Raw genomic sequence first — 24987 nt, forward strand, 5'->3', positions numbered from 1 at the left:
TCACAGTTATGGTAAGGGGCGGGACATTTCACAAACACAATCGTAGCGATTGACCAATCACAACACACCCATTTTTTTAAACATTCAAGCATGAAAATCTAATCTACTGTAGTAGACACTAAAAACAAACTTAAGAGTTCGTGAAAGGGCATAATATGGCCTCTTTAATTAGATCTAAGCATGCAAAAAAGTACAAACATTAGACCAGTAAGAAAACTATAAGTGATAAAACTGAGGGTTTATTGGTAAAAATATTGCACAAAGCTTTGACAGTATAGCAGCCTACACAAGCAGAATCCCTTTCTGTAGTTCAGAGGACACTTTATTATAATCTCGTACAAGATAATTAGTCACAGTACAGTATTTCTAACAGTGAAGATCATGTGTGTCACGTATACTGCAATATATAGTGCACAAAACAAGGGCTATAGTCTTACAATGGTGGTGGGAAAAGGCGTTAAATCTGCTTTTTTATGACAAAAATATATAATGGATAAACATACAATAATAATTTCTGCATTAGAAAAATAAACCACTCTAGATAAATTACCCCAATAAAACTATTTAACGAATAAATAGAAAGGCTGGGACTTCAGTTGGGTAGTTTCTTATTCCAGCGATGTACAATCTAATATCGACAGCTTACAGTTTTACACATTATTGCACATTACAAACTAGCCATGCATTACAGAGAGTATATGTACAAAAGCACAGAATTAATACTCCTCACACAAGCGTCCAGTAACACGGACCCCTGCTCCAAATGTTTTAATACAGAGATATTAATTGTCCTTGATAATGTAAAACTGTTTCCTCAAGGGAAAATACAAAATTTGAGGTTCAGCACTTGAAGTGTAACTGTATCTGCTTTTACAGGGACACTGTGTCATCATGAGTGTGTGACAGGCTGTATTTGTGCTCTGTGAGCGTGTGTGTGTGTGTGTGCGCAGATATGGAGGCACTCCTCTGAACTTCAGTATTTCAGAACGGTGCGGGCCGGTGGCCATCTGTCTTGCAGACACTCTTGACCAGAGCAGAGCAGGACCTGCCCACAGAAAGCAGCCAGTGACTGGGTGAAAGGTCACAGACCTGTAGCCAGCACGAGAAAGTGAGGCATGGAGCATATATACATATATATGCGTATACTGTATGTGTTATTAAACAATCAAGCTGTCAGCTTTACCTGTCAAAAATCACATAATTCCAATGCAGCCAAATCACATGACAGAGCAAACGCCAGTCTGCAGGTTCGGCCCGCTTCGGTTGGAGCTTCTTTTTGCGTACCTGAAGAATTTAAAATACATAATTAGAGTAAATCAATCAATGGATAAAAACTAATTATGTTGCATATTTATCCTGTTTCACTCAAACATATTTCAGATTTTAGAGGGGAAAAGGCAATTATAGTTTTTTTTGTTTTGTTTTGTTTTTTATTCATGTTTTTTAATTTTAAGTTTTAGACATTTTTGTTAAGTTTCTATTTAGTTTTAATTTTGTATTTTCTTGTTTTAGTCATTTTAGGACTTAACATTATGTCAGTTAGTTGCAAAGGCAACATTTCTATTTTGTATAAATATGTAATATTTCTATTTCATTTTATTTAAGCTCTATTTTAATGAATGAAGTTTAAAAAAAAGTTTTATTTTTAGTTAACGATAACAATACTGAAAATTGGTTATGAATAGCATATTAACTTTAAATCTTGTTATAACAGCTTTTGGCAAACTCAAACACTCATGATATCCACTAATACTGTAAGTCAAGGTTTCTCACACCGAAAACATCATAATTTACTTAGCATGACCATTTTTTAGTTTTTGCCACTGTACCTTTAAGATGTAAATGACCTCGATTATGATTGGCTAGCCTTCTCGAATGTGAAATGGGTAAATATGCTCACACTAGGGGGCCGTTTACACTACACTGTTTTTAACAAAAAGATTGAAAACTTTATATGCATTTTCACCATTCATTTACACGACAACTGCGTTTTGGGGGCCCGAAAACGCAAGCTTTGAAATCAGGTTTCAAAGAGCGTGTTTTTAAAAAGATACAATTATTGTCTGGAATCCGAATTTGTGAAAACGGTGTCTAAATGCGCATGCGTATTACGTGTTCAGTCTATAAGCGAGTAGTGTTTCTTATCAAAGTGTCATCGCCATCTACTGGCCAGGCAGCGAAATACAGAATTCGGTAAGTTTATTTTAAGGAGACGTAGTTACACGTTACAACATGTGCTTTCTATTGTAATAACAGTAAATTATGCATAATTACAAGCAACTAACCCTAAACCAAACCCTTACCCTTACTCTACAGTAAGTACATGTAATTCATTAATATTACTCAGTACTTATTTGAGCAAGTACAATGTAACTACGTCACCTTAAAATAAAGTGTAAAATATCTGAGTGAATGGGGGTCGTTTTGACAACGCTGGCGTCTGTATGTTATGTTAATATGCTTATGGTTGACAAGGTGGTTTCTGAACATTTTCATAGCTTAGTTTCAAGTTTAGAGTGTCAGAGTTTTAGTACAAATGATCAAACAAAGATCTTTTTTCCATGACATGACTTTTAAACACAAACACATACCCATTTAGATCAGCTGGCTCCGAGTGATACACATGTTTGCCCTTCTCTGCAATGGTTAGGGTCCCGACATGAGTGGTCTCGCTGTGACTGACCCGGATCGGGTGGTACTGACTCTTTGCCTCGGTGGAGCCGGACGGCACGTTCATCTGATGGCTGGGCACGTGGCCGTTTAGCTGTGGGGTCTCAGCGAACTGCTTCTTGCGGACGGAGTCAGGTGTGTTGGTCGTGATGACCTTGATCTCAGGCACAGTTGGAGGGTTGTGTTTCAGACAGGCCTCAGAGTTGGCCAGCTGCAGCTTCTTCATCTGGCGAATGGCCACTGTAGCGTTGAAGGCTTGCTGGAGGGACGAGATCAGGATTTCAGATAGTCAGTATAATGCAGGAAACAAAAAAAGCTAATAGACAGATTCAGTACCACATTTTTTTTGGTACCAAATCTCACTTTGGATCGTATCTTGAAACATGAAGTAAAATGAAAAAGCAATCAATGCATTTTAATGGTGCACAAAAAAACGATATGAACGATCGACCTGTGCAATCTACTACACATGCAGTATACAAAATGAGCTTACAGCGATGAGTGCTGTGTCCCATAATGCAGTGCACTTCCATTACCAGCGTGACATTTAAATGACTGTAAAATATGTAACGACTTTTTCATTTGAAACCATATGAAAAACCATACCAGTATACCAGTATACCAGTTTACAGCACAGTATGCATGTAGAAGTGTGCTAAATATGCAAATATAATGTTTATGTTTGGAATTGGACACTGGTTTACTAACTAAATATTATAACTGTACAGTTATTCATGAGACCATGCATTATAAGGTGCATAACAAGGCATAATTAAGGCATTACAATAATATTAGAATGCATTATATCGCTATTTGGATTTAAACAGGCAAATGCTTAAGGATCATTATTGCAGGGATTATTATGAAAATACTCAGCAATGGTGTTGACTTATGAATTTACACATGGTTTGTCTTAAAGCATATTAAAAACACCACATAGACTCACAAACAACATTAAAGGATTAGTTCACCCCAAAATGAAAATTTCCTAATAATTTACTCACCCCAATGCCATCCAAGATATCCATGTCTTTCTTTCCTCAGTGGGAGAGAAATTATGTTTTTTGAGGAAAACATTTCTGGATTTTTCTTCTAACAATGGACTTCATTGGTTACCATCGTTTTTAAGTCCAAATCAATGCAGTTTCAAAAGTCTTTGAAGTGTTTAAACGGGCTGTACGCGATCACAGCTGAAGAAGAGGTTGTTATCTAGCGAAACGATAGGTAGTTTAAAAAAAAAAAAAAGTATAATTTATAGACTTTTTACCTTCAATAGTTCGGATTGAGCTGATCAACAAACGGACAGGGAACTACGTCATCACGTTGAAAGGTCACGCGGCGCCGGCAGAAGTACCGCCCCACTGTTTACAATGCGACCGTACGAAGGAGGATAGTTCAAATAGTATTGTTTGCTATTATATATATAGTAATAGTATTCAGTGAATATGAATATGAATAGTGAATAACATTCTGATGAATATGAATAGTAGTTCAAATAGCATTGCCAGTGGCGGCGTGACCTTTCAACGTGATGACGTAGTTCCCTGTCCGTTTGTTGATCAGCTCAATCCGAACTATTGAAGGTAAAAAGTCTATAAATTATAATTATTTTTTGAAAATGACCTATCGTTTCACTAGATAACAACCTCTTCTTCAGCTGTGATCGCGTACAGCCCGTTTAAACACTTCAAAGACTTTTGAAACTGCATCGATTTGGACTTAAAAACGATGGTAACCAATGAAGTCCATTGTTAGAAGAAAAATCCAGAAATGTTTTCCTCAAAAAACATAATTTCTCTCCCACTGAGGAAAGAAAGACATGGATATCTTGGATGGCATTGGGGTGAGTAAATTATTAGGAAATTTTCATTTTGGGGTGAACTAATCCTTTAAGAGCTGGATTTTCACCACAGGGGGACTTTCAAGAGTCTATGATTAGATCATTATTGCAGTGATTATTATGTTTCTATCATGTTATATGTTTGGGAACAGTTCCTCTAACCCTAATTGATGGAGTGTGTAACTTTTCATTTCTTAAACAACCACACATCATGGCCATATTCCAGGATGACCATGTCAAGATTCATCAGGCTCAAACTGTGAAAGAATAGTTGTGAGGAACATGAAGAATCATTTTCACACATGAATCGGCTCCTCTGAGTCCAGATCTTATATTCATTGAGAGTCTTTGGGATGTGCTGGAGGAGACTTTACAGAGTGCTGGACTCTTGCATTGTCAATACAAGATCTTGAGCAAATATTGATGCACCTCTTGATAGAAATAAATGTTGCAATGTTATTTCCATCAAGAGGTGCATCAATTTCTGTTGCCAAACATGCTAGAAACATAGTAATCACTACAATAATGACCCAATCATTTGGGTCTTAAGCATTTGTCTTAAGCATTTGTCTGTTTAAACCCAAACAGTGAATTTGCTTTTGGCCGGGCAGTGTAAAAAGGCTTGAAGTGTTTCCAAAATATATTTTTCTAGGCCATTGATTTGATAAAAAAAAAAAAAAACCTTTAGATGTCTCCAAGCATAAATCAGATTGCTAAAACTAACTGAAACTGGTCTGTTCCAGATGGAGCAATTATAGGCAAGACGGATGACCAAATCAACGACTTAAATTGTGTAATCAGACCAGAGATCATCTGAAAAACCCTACTGAGAGTTATGAAACATGACTTTACCTTCCACTTGGACTTGGCAAAGTTTTTCTGGATCTGCTCACTGACGGAATGGTAGATGTCCTGACTCCGGGCCGTCTTTCCTATAATCCTGCAGGTCAAAGCTGGATTTAAAACCAGAGCTAGTGGAAAACAGGAGGATTTCGTTTCCTCTTTTAACCAGACTTTAAGACAGGAAGAAGTTTATTCCAGTTTAATCTAACAACTGTCGATCTCATATGTGATCTGTGGGTTTCGTTTCAATGAGATTATACGGAGAGCAAACAGAGACTTTTAATATCAAGTCAAGTTGGAGATATCAATACAAACTCAATATTTCTCATCAAATTAAGAGAGAATTATCAGTGTTATTTTAGTGTTATTGTAATACAATCATATTTAAAAAAAAAAAAATTGAATTATTTTTTTATTGTAATTTTGCTATGTGTTTTGTCATTTTTATTAGTTTTTGTGTTTTTTAATATTTATATTTAGCTTTATTTTATTAATTTTAGTAAATTTTTTATATATAACTTGTTTTATTTCAGTTAGTTGCCAAATTTAAGTTTTTCATCTAATATACATATTTTATTTGATTTCTGCTTTATTTCAATTTCTGAAAACTATTTATATAGTTTTAGTTAACAAACAACACTGATCTACGCAATACTATCCATATTAAATTATATAGTTCTATACTCTGTCAACAAAGGTTAAAAAAAAAAGTTTATTTTTATTTATTTTTCTGAGACATATGAGAAAAATGTATACATAAATTAAACAGCAAATATTTGTTAAAGGGATAGTTCACCCAAAAATGAAAATTCTGTCATCATTTACTCACCCTCATGTCGTTAAACCCGTAAGACTTTCGTTCACTGATATTTTCATTGAAATCTCTTCATAAAGAGATCGTAAAACAAATCCATATGAACTGAGTGAAGAAACTTCTGAAGAGACATGATTGCTTTATATTATGAACACATTTACATAAACATTGATCATCGAACATGCATAATATGTAGTGCATTCAAATTTGGTAAACAGAAGCTCGAGCATGAGAACCAATGAGATTCATTCTCACGCATCAAGCAAGTACAGAACGACACAAGGGTGAGTAATTGATGACAGACTTATCATTTTTTGGGTGAACTGTCCCTTTAAGGGTTTGAAAGAGCAACGTCTGAGCAATAGAAGTGTCCTGTGGTCACTCACCAGGGGTGTCTGAGAGCCTGTTCTGTGTCGTAACGCATCTTAGGATTCTTCTGCATCATGTTGCGGATGAAGTCCTTTGCTAGAGAGATAGTAATTATACATGAGGTTAAGGGCTTCTAGTTACAGGTGTGTTTTGCAGAATCATAAGAGAGGTTTAGATTAATCTGATAGCAGTAGGAAAGTAAAGAATGGTTGTATTATTGGATGCTCACCAGACTCAGAGATATCATCCCAGAAGGGCGAGTCGAACTCGTACTGCGCCTTCATGATTTTAGAAAACAGACGAGTCTCGGTTTCTTCGTAGAAAGGAGGATATCCACAGAGACTGTGAAAATCAAGCAAAATAAATGGTGACACTTAATATTGATGCTCCACTTTAGACATTCTAATTACTATAAGTAACTTTGCAACTACATGTCAACTACAAGTCATTAGAGTATTAGTAGGCCCTACTGTCTGCTTAATATCTGATAACACTTTATTATGATGTCTATAAGTAAATTTGCAAGTACATATCAGCAGAGGTGTAAAGTCCAGGGGTCAGAAAGTAAAAGTCCTGCCATATGTTTATTCCACCCATAAGTTTACTAATACTCTAATGAGAGTTAGTTGGCATGTAGTTGCAAATGAATGAGAGTTAGTTGACATGTAGTTGCAAATGAATGAGAGTTAGTTGGCATGTAGTTGCAAATGAATGAGAGTTAGTTGACATGTAGTTGCAAATGAATGAGAGTTAGTTGGCATGTAGTTGCAAATGAATGAGAGTTAGTTGACATGTAGTTGCAAATGAATGAGAGTTAGTTGGCATGTAGTTGCAAAGACACTTACAGTTAGTAGAATGTCTATAATGGATTATTGAAATAAAGTGTAACCAAATAAATGAATGAAAATCTAGATTTCCACCAGGGGGCGCTGTGTATCTGAGAGCCCTACATTGTATAATGTATTCTGTGTGACCTTAAACTGATAAATGAATCAAACGGCTAATCTGTCAGTGTTGACAAACAATAAGCTTTAGGTTTCCAAATTAAGAACCTGGCATCTGTTTATCACTCTCGGTAAATAACAGTGCTGTTTACAGTCCAACTCACTTGATAGTGTGGAGTGCATTTTGTACAAAATCAGTTTTCTTAGAAATGACATTAGTGCTAGGGAGGGACTTACAGGATATAGGTGATGACTCCAATAGACCAGCAGTCAACGGCTTTACTGTAGGGTTTCTGAGCCAACACTTCAGGGGCTGCGAGCAAATACAAATACACTTGTTTATTTTCTTGAATGTCTCTAGTGGTTTTATAGTGCAAGATTCATCAGTGCACTTTATTCTAAAAAAAAATTATGTTAATTGAAATAATGCAGCAATAAAATAAATTCAATTAAATAAATTCAAAATAAAAATGAGTAATACAGTACATTTGTTATACATCAGCTGTTCATGTTATATCAGGTCCATTAAATACTGCCATTAAATAATATTAACCTTCTGGTGTTGTTCGGTCATTTTTTAAATCTTTTTTTACTTAATCAGAATGGTACGAAACTCTGTGACTTTTGCGGCAGTCGCTATGTAACCACAAAAAAAAAAATAAATAAAAATTTGCACTTGTGTTGGTCATGGTCAAAAATGACCGCCATAGGAAATGAGTGGGAAATAGGCATAATGCAAAAATACAGAAAATTATTTGTGTGTACAATCTACAAATCAAATCGATGCAGAAAAAAAAGTGCACAGCAATGAAGGAGTGACACTCTTAAAATATCCAGAGTGCAAAAAAAAAAAGTAAAAAAATTTTTTTTTACATTATTTTCAATGGGAAAAAAATTATCATAATTATTGCATAAATATTTATTAGTACCATGAAATTCTCTCAAAAAAATTAATAAAAAATAATATTGAACAAAAATATATTACATTGATTTTACTGATAAAAAAAAAAAGAAAAAATCTGATTTTCGTCACCAGTGCTCAGTTTTGACTGCAAACAACACATGGTTGACTCCCAAATATACAATATTAGATTAACATATACAATCTTTGCTTTTGATAATGTATTAGTAAATGTTGAACTTAACCTGAACTTGTTAATGTTAACAAATGGAACCTTATTGCAGTGTTACCAATAAATACAATTAAATAACTTTTCTGCAGCGCAGTATTATAATACCAATATTATTACAGCATACTTTTCCTGATCCCAATGGATACAATTTCAAGCCTCAAAACAGTATCTATCACTGAATGCTGTGCATCACTCAGAGAAACATCACATTACAGAAGCTAAATATGTTGTGGATGCAGTTTCACGGTGCCTTTAGAGACAATGAATCAAAACCAGCTGCCTTTTTTTGCTTTGACATTCCCTGGCTGTCAGTGGCTATCATTCTCACCGACATATCCCGGAGTCCCACAGGCGGTGGACATGACGCCATGCTCTTCCATCTTAGACAGGCCGAAATCACTGATCATGATCTTGGAGTTTTCATCAGAGCTGTAGTAGAGCAGATTCTCTGGCTAAAGAGAGAATACAGATCTCAAGTCTTTATCTGCATATATGTACAGTATATGCACACGTGTTTCTATGCAGATGCTTGTGTGAATGCGGCGTCTCTGTACCTTGAGATCGCGGTGTACTATGCCGTTTTTGTGCAGGTAGCCGACCGCCTCCAGCACCTGTTTGATAACCTGACTGGCATCCAGCTCTGAGTACATGCCCCGGTCCAGGATCCGGTCAAACAGCTCGCCACCTGAAACTCTGACGGGATACGAGACGTTTAACAACATGCTGTAAAGACACAAAGAGCTTTGAATACAGTAGCTTCAGTGGGTGATGACACTTACAGCTGCATGAGCAGGTAGTAATGCGTCGGACTGTCATAGAAATCCTCCAAGCAAACCACATTGTCGTGTTTGATCCTATAGACAAAAAAATTAAGAAGTTAGTATAAGGAAATACAGTTATGCTGATTTAAAATCAGATAAATGTTGTTATAAATGCATTTACTGTATATAAGCTTATTTACACCATGGAGGAAAACGCTAAAAAAGGTCATTTTAACTTTTTATCTCAAATTTCTATGTTTTTTTTTCCAGAATTCTAACTTTTTTTCCTCACAATTTACGAGATTATGCTTCGCAATTTCACAAAAAGTCAGAAAGTTATAAACTTGCAATTGCGAGAATAAAAGTCAGAATTCTCAGAATCCCACAACAAGTTATAAAACCCAAATTTTAAGATATAAGCGAGTTTATATCGCAATTCAGACTTTTTTTTTTTCTCAGAAATGCGAGTTTATATCCCTCAATTGCAAAAAGTTAGAATTGTGATCTCGCAATTCAGACTTTATAACTTGCAATTGCGAGTTTTTATCTCAAAATTCGGTGAAAAAATTGTCTAAATTGTGTGATATAAACATACACATACTCGCAATTGAGACATTTTTTTATTCCATGGCGGAAACAAGCTTCCATAATTTCAATGCCCTAAGTTGGGTTTGAATTTCTAATGTTTCAATTTCAATTTCATTGCATATCTAAAAGCTAGGGCAGATTTCATTCTTACATCCGCAACACGGCGATTTCATTCTCCAGGTTGATGTCCCTTTTGTTTTTCTTCTTCACACACTTCATAGCAAAAAGCTTGCCTGTTTTTCTCTCCTTCACCATGTAGACATCAGAGAACGCTCCCCTAGAGGAAGCAAAGAGAGAAAGATGGGGGTAAGGTCAAATGTGCAATTGCCTGGGATGATGTTTTTCAGAGCGAGAGCATGATCTTGGTTTACGTGTTGCCGGTGTGGCACGTCCCCGAGAGTAAAACAGGTTTTAATGAAGGCGAGGATGTGACTTTTGAACCCCTGTTGAGACCTCCGCGCCACACTGCAAACCATCCATCTAATAACAGCTAGAAATATGAAAGAGGCCAGGGCTCTGGCGAGATCTGCTATGAAGCAATGTGTGAAGCAATTACTATTAGTGCAAGTGATTATATAATTGTATAAACACACATATCAATTTGCTAAATGCCTGGACAATAAAACAAGTGAAAAAATGCCTAGCAACACCCTAGAAACCGTTCAGAACATCTTCGCAACATCTGAGAAACTTATCAGAGCACAGACTCAGACAATTATATTTTCTGAATTTGCAAACTAATTGCGCAACCGGATAATTTAAACAATCAGTAAAATATGGTTGGCTGGTTGTGGGAGCTTTGGAAGATCACCTAAAGCACTTAATTTTCTTTTCTCCATGCCCTCCTCAGAAGTAACCTGGAATAGCTGCCCTGGGACGAGGATTACATGCGAAATCCCTTACGCAACGGAAGCGCTAATGGCCTGGTATCCAGGAGCCTCCACAAACACAGGCCTGCAACCAGAGCGCCTGGCACTGCCTCCGACGGAAAGAGGATCGGTTACAATTAGCATGAGATTGGTTGAATAAGACCGGCTATAAAGAACAGCTGCTGAGATTACGCATCACTGCTTTATCTGCTGCAAATCTTCATATTCATAATACTCTTATCATCCCAGTTTAACTCTTTCCCTGCCAGCGTTTTTTGAAAAAAAAAGTTGCCAGCCACCGCCAGCATTTTTGATCATTTTCACACACACACACAAAAAAAAGTTGTTGTATGAATATCTGAACATGCAATATATCAAAAGAAAGAACAACACTTGAATGTCGGTAAATTTCATTAAAAAAGCAACATTTTGAGCTAAAAGCTGAGAAAATCGTGTTTTGTCAAAGACTATGATATCGGTTGTTTCTGCTTCTTCTTCGCCTGTATGTAATAGCGCCCCCTACCATATAACAGTGAAAACATGGAAAGCCGGAAATTTCCGTCAATGAAAGCGGGGAAAGAGTTATAAGCTGAACGTTTTATTTTTAATCAGCATTTTTGTGTTGATTCATTTAAAAAGATCAGACGAAGAAAAATTTACCAGTGAAGTAAAACTGTATAAGATATTAAAGTCACCAAGAAATGGACAATTCTTATTTTTTATGGAATATTGCAGTATTTATCATAAATGATTTATCCGTGCACATCATTATTATAATTTTTTTTTAATTCATGTGCCTTGTAATCTTTAATCAAAATATCTTCCCCTCCCTCTTTCAGTGACATCTCTTCTCTTCTCTGATGATGAGGGCGGGGCAACCTGTCACTCACATGAGATCCACCAATAGCAAACCATCCAATCAACAAATCAAGCCCCGCCCTACATTTGTTCTTGTTCAAGAAGCCGTTTCATTTGGATATACGTCACAATAGAGAAGAAAAGACGATCACATCTTCCGTTTCATGTCGACTTTAAGATTTCTCAGAGAATATTTCAAAAACATTAAGAGAATATATATCTTGAAAATAAGTGTACTGCGTAATTTGAGTGTAAAACTCACTAAATGTATTATTATTACAATATTTTAATAACATTTACTACTTAAAATAAAAAGTTTAGATATTTTTAAATGTTTAATATAGTTTTTTTTTTTTTTTAATGTAGGTATTTATTTTTGATATAGCACTGAATTCGAAATGCTTAAATCATGCCTGAAGTGCAACATCACACAATCTCGTCCTCACACACACACACACACACACACACACACACACACACACACACACACACACACACACACACGGAGCGTCAACAAACAAGCGTCCCCTGACACTGCCAGCGTCTATCACATATTCTCACAACACCTTTTTCCTGCATTGAATACAAGAGCTCAGAGATGTGTGTTAACCTTCACCTACAGTCAGGAGTGAATAATCCTTTAGAAAGTCCTGAATTCATTAAATACTGAGGATTTCAATGAAATGCATGAATGAATAAATAAATAAATAAAAACTAAATACAGCTCACACTGAAGGTCAGTGCACAGAATGTGCCCAAAGGCAGAGAAAACTGCTAATGAAATACATAGAAATATGATTTTTCATCATAGAATCTCTGGATTAAGCCAATTTTAGATGTTGTACTTCATCCTGATGGGTGTTAACTCCAGTGGAAGCCTGCTGAGGGATTGTGGGAGTTTAATTCGGGTTGTTTTTGTCGGAGGAAACGACTGTGCTCAACTCCCCACGGCCCATAATGCCCCAGTGGTGCCAGTAACACCCTCAGGCAAGGGCAGGTCGTGACAGAGCTCTCTAGACACAGCAGTTTATGCTTGAAACTAGATCATTATCTCACTTTATGATCTGCATGGACTGTAAACTTGTAAAAAAAAAAAAATAAATAAAAAAGAAGAAGAAGAAGAAGAAGAAGAAGGAATTGAATGTGGTCTCAAACTAAACTAAAACTGAAATAACAACAAACAATATCCATAAAACTTTAGATTGAATAAAAATAAAAATGGAAAATCTAATTCAAAATTATTATAAAAACTATAATACTATTTCGATAAATAACACTGTGGTCTCAAAACACAGAGGCAAAATTCTCCATATTAAAAGAAAGCAGTAACAACAATATTAAAAAGTGGAAAAAATTTACAAAATAAAATAAATTAATTAAAAAAAAAAAGTAAAAAATGAAAAAAAAAAAAAAAAAAAAAGATTTACAGAGATTTTGGGCTATTTGGCTTTTCATTGCATGTTTTATTTACACTAGTCAGAAAAACGTGTTTATTTTATTGCACTTTTGTTTATTCTTTTTGCATCAGTAGATTTTAGGGATGTGCCGATACACTTTGCTCATGAGACGAGACAAAACACGATATTGAGTTCACGAGACAATATTTTAACACTTTAAGAATTGTCTTTTATTTGTCTGAAAGTCACAAAATGCTAATATATTTAAATATTTTCAATATTTTAACTTATCTAGGGCTGTGACGCGATTATTTTGGTAATCGAGTGATCGGTCGATTATCTTGATGATTCTGATCTGGAAATGCATGCAAATTAGAGCATACTTAATTAGATAATGCCTCAACAACATTTCAGATAACGTGTAATCCAAAAAATGTAGCAATTTTTAATGTAATTGCATTAAGTAGTGACATTCATTAGATAAATGTTTTACTCTATTGTTTCGCCTTAATCAATGAGAATAATCCAGTATAATTATTTACATGGATATCATCATCTGCATAATAGACAGCACATTGCAGGCCATGCCTGGTAGATTATCGCAAAGCTGTTTCCATCCCGTTAGCTGTTCCCTGGTGCCTGTGATCCCTGTTATTCCCTGTCTGCCAAAGCGATTAACACACACCGGTCTAGAAGTGTCTTAACCTGTGCTTTACCCTTGAATCACCTACAGACGCAGGGCGACCTGAATGCTACAGGACTCCACTGAATAAATCTCACACCCTCAACATCAGCCAATCAAATGCACACTTTTGGATCACACAGTAACTGATTATTTCGTTACAGACTTCCGTGAAACATGGAAACGAACGTCCCAAATAATGTTTGTGACGCTTGCGCTGATCTCATAGTGTCTGTCTTCAGGGACGAAACATTATTCTGCTTAGTGATCGCTGGACAGTCAGCAAAGGCGATGTACAGATGCTCGTGTCTGCTGAGCTCACGGTATAGTCAGCTTTCTGCGCCCGCAATGACACAACCGGTTCAGGACAACAGGGCCGGATCATTGCTGTCTGCTTTACAGGCTGAGGCCCATTAAAGGTGCAATATGTAAGATTTTTGTAATCAAATATTTCCTGCAGTTGTGTACTTACAATATCCCAAAAGTTCCCAAAGATTTTTAATTTCAGAGAAAATCCAATTTTAAATAATGGCTCGTCCCTGGTCACTGTCGCCTGTCAATGACGTAATATATGCGTTATCCCTGGTTTCCGCTCGTACTGCCATAGTAACCATGGCGACAGACGTGGACAACTGCGTTACGTCTATAGCGGCACGCTTACGCTGTTGTTGTTTCGTTCAAACATTACGGACCATGGCAAGCAGACTTTGGGACAAAAGGAGAAATAAAACGAGGATCAATATCGGCGTGGCGTTTTCGAGATGCCGAGAGCTCCACGTCCGCGACTAACTTCGACTTGACAGAGCTTCACGAGCGACATAAATTCATCAACTAACCATTCAGAAATGTCCTGTTGCATTCTACATGTTGTCACTTCTTCTTGAGTCTCTCCATCATTGTCTGAATCCGGTTTGAACATAAAAGGCTAAAAGTTTTAGAAATTTTCAGTACATGTCTGTGTGAGTGCAAGCTCTTTAAGCTCCGCCCTCTGTGCCGGGAGCAGCAGCTCATTTGCATTTAAAGGTACATACACAAAAATGGTGCGTTTTTGCTCACCCTCAAAAAGTGACAACTTTGCCATGCTATATAAAAATATCTATGGGGTATTTTGAGCTAAAACTTCACATACACACCCTGGGGACATCAAAGACTTAGCCTATTTTACATCTTGTGAAAAGGGAATTATACCACCCCTTTAAGGAGAAAATACTCAGCAATGGTGTTAACTTATGAATTTACACATTGTTTGTCTTAAAGCATTTTAAAAACACCACATAGACATATAAACAACATTAAAAACTAGATTTTTTACCACAGGGTGTCTTTAAGTCAATTTTCTTTAATCAAAGAAAATCCAAACAAAAGGCTTAAAATGTAAGGACACAGTTAAAGAGGGAATCACTAATCTCACAAATGCCGAGCCTTAAATTACCCACACGGTGAAGTTGGTTAAACAATCTGGGTCAATCCTTTACCGGACACTTTGGGTGAGGAAAAACAGCTTTCTGGAAAATGTCTCTAACAAATTTAAAATACTCAGGAAAATATACAAACTTTGAGGTTTTTAAATAAAATGTTTTTTTATTTAATGTGCACGATAAACAACTTTTTAGCACAGTACTTGTTTACACTTAAAATCTCAAAATAATTGTATTATCAGCTGCATGTAGGAAGTGAATTTAAGGTATACTTCATTAAAAACAAAATGCCACTTGAGACATAAATACTGTCAGTATAAATTTACCACCAAAATAAAATATCCTACTGAAAAAAATTATGTTAATAAAACCATTCACAACTTTTACAATGAATAATAAGAGGAACTAAAGGTGTACTTACGATCCGAGCACCTCCATGAATTCAAACACATCCTGGATGTTATCCGTGCTCTTTTTCCAATCATAGTCGCCCTCCTTTCGCCCCATTTCTGCGTGAGCTTCTACAGGGATTTCTGAAGAGGATGAAAAAAGAAAAGAAAGTGACCAACAAAGACCTACGTCTGTGATCTGTGATATATTTTTTTTAAATGTACCTTTATTCGCAGCCAAATCCCTAATAATCCCTAACAGTCCAGGAGCTATGAGGCCTGATTCCTAATATAAATCCAATTAGAATTCCAAATCAAGGTGAAATATCAAAAACTCTTTTGCATCCTTTAGGGTTCTGTCAGCTACTGACGGACAGTCGATGGCTTCACTTTTGACTGGAAGTGTGTTCATCTAACAGCTTTAGTTTTAGTGTGTCACTGATCTGCGCCGAACTCTTTAAAAACTCCACAGCTCCTCATGGGCTGTCCTACATAGCTTATAGACGGCTGTCAGAAAACACTAATCAGGTTTTGGCTGGTCAGAGTACAGACAGGTAGATGTGCGTCTTAATTGAATTTGAGTTTAGGTGACTTAGAGATTCTTTTGGCATTTCTATGAAATATCTATAAATCTAGTTGTTTTAACTGGATTATATTTGGAGAAGGTGGATTTTGTCTAAACTAGACCTTTCACCTCTGAAAATCCAACTCAAAGGTGCCTCTAAAAATGATTGGATGATAAAGCCATCATCTTCAACAAAAACGCATGTACAATGAACTCAAGCCCATCAACCGCACACAAAGACAGCAGAAATTGCTTGATTTTAAAGTCAAATAAACACAATATTTCTTATTTCTTCATAATAGGTGTTCAGACATACATGCAATCCAATAAATGTGTCATTTCTAACATATAAAGACTTCTCTGGGATTAGCAGCACTGAGTTCTGGAAAGTTCTGGAAAGCTTTGCTCTCATTCCACTTATATAATGGGTTAAAGGCTCTGATCTTCTGACCTTAAAACAATTACCTCACTGATGAGTTCATGAGGTCACTTGCAATTTATAACTTCAATAGCCAAAAATATCAGTAATTTGCCACTAAGAGTGTTGTTAAGTACAATGAGGTGCAAAAACTCAATGGAATCGAGCAGGCTAATTGAGTAGACCAGTAGAACCAGTAATTAGGTAACCAAGAGAAAAAAAGAACATCCAATTAAGAGGCAAGAATGGACTGCGGGTCTAAAAAAAACCCACCATGGTTGCATGCAATCACCGTCAATGTCATAACGAACAATAGCTATGGTTAAAGCATAAGGAATATGACCATCGCCATATGTTAAACTACAAATTCATAAAAATAAATGATAAATTTATTAAATAAATGCCACTTATATTAATAATTAAAATGACAAACATTTAAATGAAGACAAATATTTAAAATATTAAATTGATCAAATTAATTAATTAATTAAAATGAAACAAAATTTCATGAAATGCACATTCATTTAAAAAACAAATAAATAGCAATATTTAACAAATGCGTAAAATAAAAAAAAATTCTTGACTTTTTTTCAAAAGGTTCAAAACAAACAGTGCCAATCACAGTATACTCGTATTAATTTTAGTATATCATAAATTAAAATGCATCTTGCAATGCACAACACTGCAAACTAATCACACAAGAACAACATCAATTTCTGCACATGGCTTTGTCTTTCCTCTGCAGCCCCTTTAATGTTCAGAGAGTCTGTGTGGATTATAATATTTCTGCTGAGCGCACGAGACCAGCATAAACATAAACATGCAGCTCAGCACGGGTCATCATAAATACATGCATGGGGCGCGTGTCCTGGTCAAGGTGTCCCGGTGCAAGGTGTCCCATACAGTGACTGACGATCATATCGCATAATTCAAAGTCTTAATCTATAGATCGTACTCACGTGCACCTATTTAAGCCACGCGCATAATGCAATACATTAATCATCTTTCACAATGTGCATTCTGATGCTGCTTGCATGCATAAGCAGAGGTGATTATTTTACAAAGAGCCCGTTTTTGACCTTACCTTCAGGTCTGTAACTCCAGCAGGATTTTTGTCTCTTGCAGAAACTATCGAAGCTCAAGCAAGGACAGCATTGACAAAGAAAGAGAGGCGAGGAGAGAGGTTGATGCGAAACGGACATTTGCAACGCGTCCGAAATACAATGATGCACATTTATGTGCAATTAGTACAGTTTGCAAAAATCTTTCATATGCACCATCATCATATGAAAAACGAGCATTTAAATTTCGCAAACCACTCAGTCAGAAGTTAATTTCTTAAGCAATTGTTGCGCGCACTCAAGCAATTAAACTGTCAGATAAAATCGTCTATTTAAAAAAAGAAAAACACTTTACATTACAATGTCCATATTGCATAGAAATATAATGGATTACAATAAATAATTGCACATTAACATGAACACTGTAATTTAAAGTGTGACCTGTTTTTGCAGCATCCTCAGTCTCCTCTTGTCTCTGTTATAGGACAGGAATCGGGTTTACTCGGGAGAGCGTCCCGTCCTTTGACTTACCTAGAGAGGCAAGTGCGCAAAAGATGCCTTGCTCTGACTCTCCTGCCAAAAGCCCGCTGCAGTCTGGACAGATTAAACCCGCCGGGAGGAGCACAAATAACCAACAGGTTGAGATTACATGCATGTGCTGTCAATGAGGGAGGAGCGGACAGCGAGGCGGATTCTCAAGGTCTCTTTGATGACTGTCTACTGTACATGTGATATCACCACACGCACAAACACAGAAACTTGCCATGATGGGTTTTTCAATGGCCTTTTCAATATCAGTATCATGAGAGCACAGGTGTTCAATGGGCATATAAATCTTTAACATTTTATGACAGCACCACATGTACACAAAATTTCTTATTTTAAATAAAGACTAACTTTAACTAAAACAAAGCATTCACAAACAAAGCATTTTGAATAATTTTTTTTAACTTTACTTGACAAGGCTGTTGGTAGATTACATAGGCCTACAAAGTCAATGCAAAGACGCGAATAGGTCGGCTCGATATTCGTCTCAATCGCTTTTCCCGCGCTAGTTGAAAAATTTCAACCCGAGCGGAAAATTCGCATGACGTTTACAAATTGTTGTTGATGATGTGCGTGAAGACACTCCTTTTCGCGCGATGTTTTTATTCGCGCGATGTTTTTATTCGCGCGAGTGATGCGAAAAACAAGAAACATACCGCGAGTAGCCTAATCTAGAGCGAGTAACGCGATGCGAGCCTATACGCTTTGCGTTTGGTGTGAATACACCATAAGAACTGAGAGGCGGCTTAATGTGCCGCACTTTGTGTCTGAGCACTAAATCTGCGGGAATGAGTCAAATTATGCGCAATACGAGCATTCCCACGCTATAAAAATTAAAGCCCTAACAGCAACTATATTCATCCAGAGCAAATGAAATTAGTGAGTGAGGAGAGGCGGGTTTGTGTGTAACTCGCAGTCAGAGAGATGAGAGAGAGAGAGAAAGCGCGGGTGTCTGTTCTGTGGAAAATGAATATTGAAAATGAAAATTCGAAGCGTTTCAGATATTTCAGTAAGCTATAGATGTGTATAAAAAAATATCTATATTTTTGACAACACTACATTAAACTTAGTTTATTATTTCAGTTGCCTTTTTAAAAGACTCCAATTGTAAAATGTATATAAAAATTCAACCGGCCAAAGTGGCGAGTGACACGTCACTGCTGAAATACACCTTCATTTGGTGGGTTGGCGGAACTGTTAAAGGGTTAGTTCACCCAAAAATGAAAATTCTGTCAGTAATTACTCACCCTCATGTTGTTCCAACCCCGTAAGACCTTCGTTCATCTTCGGAACACAAACACTAAAGACGTTATAACTTGCTGGCCCAGAAAATGCATTAAAGACATCGTTAATATAGTCCAAGTGACTACAGTGGCTCAATCTTAAGTTTATAAAGCGACGAGAATACTTTTTTGTGTGCAAAAACAAACAAAAATAACGACTTTATTCCACTATTCATTTCCTTCTCTCTGGGCCTCGAGTTAGTTCACGTAGTGTTTTTGCGCAGTGCCTCTGTGTTGCACGTCACACGTAGGCTCACTATTGGCCAACGCTGGTCATGTGTGTGATGCGTGTGTAGGGGAGAGCAGGGCACAAAGTAAGGCTTTTTGACTTTCTCAGTTTGTGTAAATCTACTTATGGTTCATTTATTTATTTTTTTCACACATTAATTTCCCACATGTCTAGTACAATTATCTGTTTTTGTTTTATTAATACAGTATATACTTTTTTCTTGATATACCCTGAAAGAATGGAAGTGAAATGTGACAACATGCCCCATAGGTGGGGTACATTGTAACATGTGTGGGGCACATTGTAACATAACATACGACAGCATAAAATGTTATCTGATCTAATAAAAAAAATATACAAAACAAACTAAAATATTTTCTAAATAAAATACAATTAAAAAACCTTTTCATATAAATAATGGCCATTTTTAATAATTAAATATAAACTCATTTGAGTTTTGACAACGAACACATGAAAACTATACAACATAGTTCAAAACAAATAAATAATTAGTAATTTCTGAACATTGACTCTCAGTCTTTATTCACCTTTTTCTCACGTTTTCTCAATAAAATTAATAAAAGTATAGAATATAATAGCATATTTCTAATAGGGGCACATTGTAACGCAGTGTTACAACATGCCCCCGCCTGCACAACTGGGGTTTAAACCCTGCTGTCTTCTGCTAGTTAGCGAAGCATTAAATAACTATGTCAACTGTTAAATAACATCTTGGAGATTAAAATAATATCAGATTTGTCTTATTTTAAATAAACACAAAAATTAACTTAAGTAAGAAATTAACTTTTGCTATGGTTTAATAAATGTCTATGGATATCTTCCAAAAAAAAAAAAAAAAAAAAATTCTATATAGTGTTGATATGGCAACTAGTAAATACACAAAGTTTCGTCATCCAAGCATGTGCGGAAGTATTTAAAACAAGCGTGTTACAACTAGCCCCGCTCTCCCCTACAACACAGAAGCGCTGCGCAGTTACACATACGTGAAATAACTCGAGGCCCAGAGAGAAGGAAATGAATAGTGGAATAAAGTCGTTATTTTTTTTAATTTTTTTTGCGCACAAAAAGTATTCTCGTCGCTTTATAAACTTAAGATTGAGCCACTGTAGTCACTTGGACTATATTAAAGGTGAACTAAGTAACTTTTTTTACCTTAACTGAACAGCTTCAGAGTCATTGGAATGGTTATATTACTTATTTCGGGTTGAATGGTGGTCGTTTCGCACCCCCCTGGTGCCCGTGAGCGGAAAATACGCACTTGCAACTTTGAGCCGGCGGGCCGCCGGCCGCCGCGTCAGGAAGTCTCGCGTGATATCAGGTCTCGCGATGTAAACAATTGCTTACGGCCAAAAGAAATCTGCTAAAATGCTGTCATTATTGCGCTCCCTCACGCTGTCCGAACCCGAATGAAGAAGACGTTTTAAAGAATGTCCTATCTGCTTTGATGTCGTTGATCTATAGCCTCTGGTGTCTGAGAATCAACAACGAGTTTTTACGACAGTGTTGTCAAATATCTATTCCGAAGCTGTGGGGGGAGCTCTAGAGAGAAACCTGCGAGCAAAAAGCGAGAATACAGCGAAGAAGTCCCGAAGTTACTGAGTGCTGCTTTAACGTTGTCTTTAATGCATTTTCTGGGCCAGCAAGTTATAATGTCTTTAGAAGCCTATGAGGAGTGAGACAGCAGTCAGATTTCATAAAAAATATCTTAATTTGTGTTCCGAAGATGAACGAAGGTCTTACGGGGTTGGAACAACATGAGGGTGAGTAATTACTGACAGAATTTTCATTTTTGGGTGAACTAACCCTTTAATGTCAATCTCTTTTACTTTTAATGGGAGAAAGTGCAATGCGCAATATGGCGGAATAAGAATCGCTTTCTAAATAAAAGAGCCAATCGCCAATTGGTAAAGTCACCGCGTCACTGCAGCTGCCGTCTGTGTTCTGCTCCAGCTTAAAAAAAAAAGGATATTTTTTTAAACATGATTTGAGCGTTTAGAAACAACATTTTTGAGACAGTTATTGTCAGATTTCATTCAAATATGAAATTTAAAGCTGCAGTCGGCAAGTCTGGCAGATTGGGTCGATTAGCCAAAATTTTGAATGTTTACAACTCTCATGCCCCTCCCCACTACCAGCGAGCACCCTCCCATCGAGGTCGTGCTCGTCAGTGCGTCACTGTGCGTGTGTACCTGATTTTCTGTGAACGCGTCCGTCTCTTCAGCATCGATCAACACCATGGACTCGGAGGTAGGCTGCCCTGGCTAATCTACCCATAGATAGCAATAACCGAGGAATTGGAAGCTTGTTAGTCGATTTTCTCTCCGCCATCACGCTTCATGCAATCTCCAGGCGAACTTCAGGCGTGGCGTGTGCATGTGATATTGTAACGTGCGCGAGTGAGGGGGATCTGTGGCGTGTGCACGACCTGTGATTGACAGTTAGATCTCACACCCCCCTGCGCTGATTGGACCCGATGATCCGGGAGCGGTGGATTTTTGCAAAACAAATAACACGCTCCAGGTGGAGTTAGAAGCTCGGGTTTTTTTCTAAAACCATCTTATCTATGTTGTTCTGTCGGATTATAGTGTCAATTTCACTGAATATGATAAAAAAAAAATTGCCGACAGCAGCTTTAATCGTAAGCTTGGCAAACCGTTTTAGATAATTTGATGTTTCCCCATTCAAAGAGATATAAGAGCTGCACTTGCATGACTGAAATAGCTGCCCGAGAGACATTTCAAAGATGGCCGCCGAGTGAAATGACTTGCCTTAAAGGGACTTTGCCATGAAAACATGGTGGAAATGGCACTAAAAACATTATCTGACAATCAACCAAACTTGATTTTTGTAGTTTCTGAAAATGAGAGTGATGTTTGCATGTGTAAAACTCCCACGCCACAATGCCATTGCATTGCTATATGGTTGCGAAGGTGTTCTGTGGTACTGTATTAAGCACATTGCCATGTTAAATGCCATGCTTAAATGGAACAAATCTGGTCTCTATATGGCTCAGGACTGTGAAATTTGTTCACCTCCACCTCATGAAACTCAAGTCCAATCACTTAAAAGAATGTGCACTGCATGTTTCTCCTCAATGTGAGTGATAGCAATGGTATGGTGACTTTATTGCTAACCCGAATGTGAATGTCACAAAAAAACATGTCCAGGTCACATTTCACACCAAAATCAAAAGAAAAAGGACCATTCAAGTGTTTCAGTTTTCCCTAGGTCGCATCAGAGCGTACGGTGAGCTCAAGGAGAGATTATAGCATGCGACCTGTTGTGCCAGTCAGGATAATCCCATAAAACACACTGTGACACTTCCTCCTTTAATAGGCTTGAGTAAAACTCAAACGCGAATTTTAGTTCTCTTATTACTGGACATGCAACAACATTAAAGACCACTGTCTACAATACAAATATGAATATAATTTATAGAATTTGATATAATTTAAATATAATTTGTTTACTTTTTGTTTTTATGTTTTGAATGAATATATATATATATAAAAATGCATTAAAGTTATATACAAAAAATATTTGTATATTTAATAATTCAGCAGTCAAGTTTGTACACACCTACTGATTTTTTATTTTAGAAGAAAAATATTTCTTGTGAAAATTATGTTTTCTTGACCAATTCTCATTATCTTTATGCAAAAATAACCAAAAACTGAAATCTTATTAATAGCAAAATAGCAATGTGTAAAAATTGAATAATAACATTTACATTATTATTGAAAATCTATATTTTGAATGTAGATTTAATACTTACTGATTATTTAATAAAAACAAATATACATTTTATTAATATCAAAATATAGCAATGTGTAGAGCAGTAACATTTACATGATTATTAAAAATCTATAGGCTATATTATTTATTATTATTTTGAAATGTAATCAAAACTATATTAAAGGTTTTAATATTTTAATTTGAAAAGTTTCATTGTAAAATTTTTTGATATATAAGCAAATTCATATCTATGCACAATTATTTGTCTACAAAACTATTTGTTGAACACAATTTCAAGCATTTAAGCAAAAGCCTTTATATCAAAAGGTTTTTACAACCATGTGAAACAAATTCAGTCAAATGTGTCCAAACTTTTGCCTGGCACAGAAGATAAATTCGAGGATTCTTCCAGCTTACCTTTGTGATGCTGTTTTTTGCTGACCAGCGCTTTGTGTTGCTTGATGAAGTATGATGGCATCGCTGGCAGAACTGTGTCCTGTGGCAAACGTTACGCTGTCAGGACCGGTGGAAGTCTGACTTGTTTTCAAGATGTTGTCGTATGTATCCTGAGAGAGACATGATGAACCTGGGTGAGACACTTCTCTCATTAAAACACTCTGTGTACGGTGTGTTGCCATGGTGGGGAAAGGAAACATGGGAGATAACCGGACGTGAAGATCTCTAGATAGTTCTGTTTCAGGGAGGATGATTTGCGTAAATAGGAATAAGAATGTGGAGACGAGGAAACTGTTTCAGAGGTCTCACAGAGGACGCTATTCACTTTCAGAAAATATCTAATACCCAGTGCCATGAACAGATATTATAAAGAACATTTGCTCTAGATATCATACACAAACATCAGCAATGTAGTCATTTCACAGATTGACTAACCATACACAGCCATAATTGTTTCTGCATCATTGGAAAGTGTTACTATATCCTCCCTGTCTGTTAGACATGATTTTTTAATATTTTTTTGTGTGTGATTTATATCAAATGCAACGCTTTATATTAAAGGGGCTGTGTAGAATTCAAAATCCCTTGTTATTAGCGACACCAGTGGCTGTTAAGTGAACTGCAGCCAGTCACTTTTTGCTCACATAACACACTGAACGTGATTCAAGGCCCCGTTATACTCTTTTTTTTGCTTCTTTTTCACTCTTCGCTTAGAAGTAAAAACTAGTTAAAAATTACTAAATTAAAATTACACTGTTATTATAACTTATAAAGTATATTTGAGACTATAGAATATATTACTGTAGCCTAGATCTGACTATGAGAGACTATAGTTTGAATGAATCCCCTTTCTTTGCATGACACATTGACATTACAGTCCAGAATGGCTCTTTTGGCATTATCCTGAACATTGTTTAATTTCTTGTGACACTGAACAGAAGAGAGGCTCTTGGGAAAACCGTTTAAACATCACATCTTTTGATTTTCCTGGCAAAAACGTCCCGAGTCCTTCACATAAAAATCAGTCTCCAGGCTTTCATTGACAGAAGTCGGGAGAGGTCTCATTTTTCATTACAAGCTGTTCACACATTGGCAACA

At 36.5% G+C, this 24987-nt stretch overlaps 1 protein-coding gene across 4 annotated transcripts; it reads right to left on the reverse strand.

Moving 5' to 3' along the window:
- Positions 1-217: 217 nt before the first annotated feature.
- Positions 218-24010, reverse strand: camk1gb (calcium/calmodulin-dependent protein kinase IGb). Of its 4 annotated transcripts, none has more exons than XM_082145650.1 (13): positions 23851-24010; positions 15608-15719; positions 10114-10239; positions 9393-9467; positions 9168-9306; positions 8942-9065; positions 7718-7793; positions 6766-6878; positions 6554-6632; positions 5363-5450; positions 2592-2929; positions 1184-1284; positions 218-1089 (listed from the first exon to the last, which is right to left on the reverse strand). In XM_082145650.1, exons 1-12 carry the CDS (start codon positions 23909-23911, stop codon positions 1218-1220), a joined length of 1398 nt encoding a protein of 465 aa, XP_082001776.1. In that variant the 5' UTR covers positions 23912-24010; the 3' UTR covers positions 218-1089; positions 1184-1217. The 4 variants fall into 4 exon arrangements, with proteins under 4 accessions (XP_082001776.1, XP_082001775.1, XP_082001774.1 ...); XM_082145649.1 differs by lacking the exon at positions 23851-24010 and adding an exon at positions 18151-18549 and having other exon boundaries at positions 218-1045; XM_082145648.1 differs by lacking the exon at positions 23851-24010 and adding an exon at positions 18151-18548.
- Between the last annotated feature and the right edge of the window lie 977 nt (positions 24011-24987).

This window comes from Leuciscus leuciscus, assembly GCF_965113295.1.
Source record: "Leuciscus leuciscus genome assembly, chromosome: 18".
NCBI classification, from domain to species: domain Eukaryota; kingdom Metazoa; phylum Chordata; class Actinopteri; order Cypriniformes; family Leuciscidae; genus Leuciscus; species Leuciscus leuciscus.

Bases quoted from the DNA above. Each gene is read 5' to 3' on its own strand.
- camk1gb (XM_082145649.1), bottom strand. From the start codon at position 18,274: ATGCATGTAATCTCAACCTGTTGGTTATTTGTGCTCCTCCCGGCGGGT. The intron at 9,307-9,392 runs GTAAGTGTCATC...GTATCCCGTCAG, and splicing joins TACTACCTGCTCATGCAGCT to AGTTTCAGGTGGCGAGCTGT. The intron at 6,879-7,717 runs GTAAGTCCCTCC...TGATTTTCACAG, and splicing joins GGAGTCATCACCTATATCCT to TCTCTGTGGATATCCTCCTT.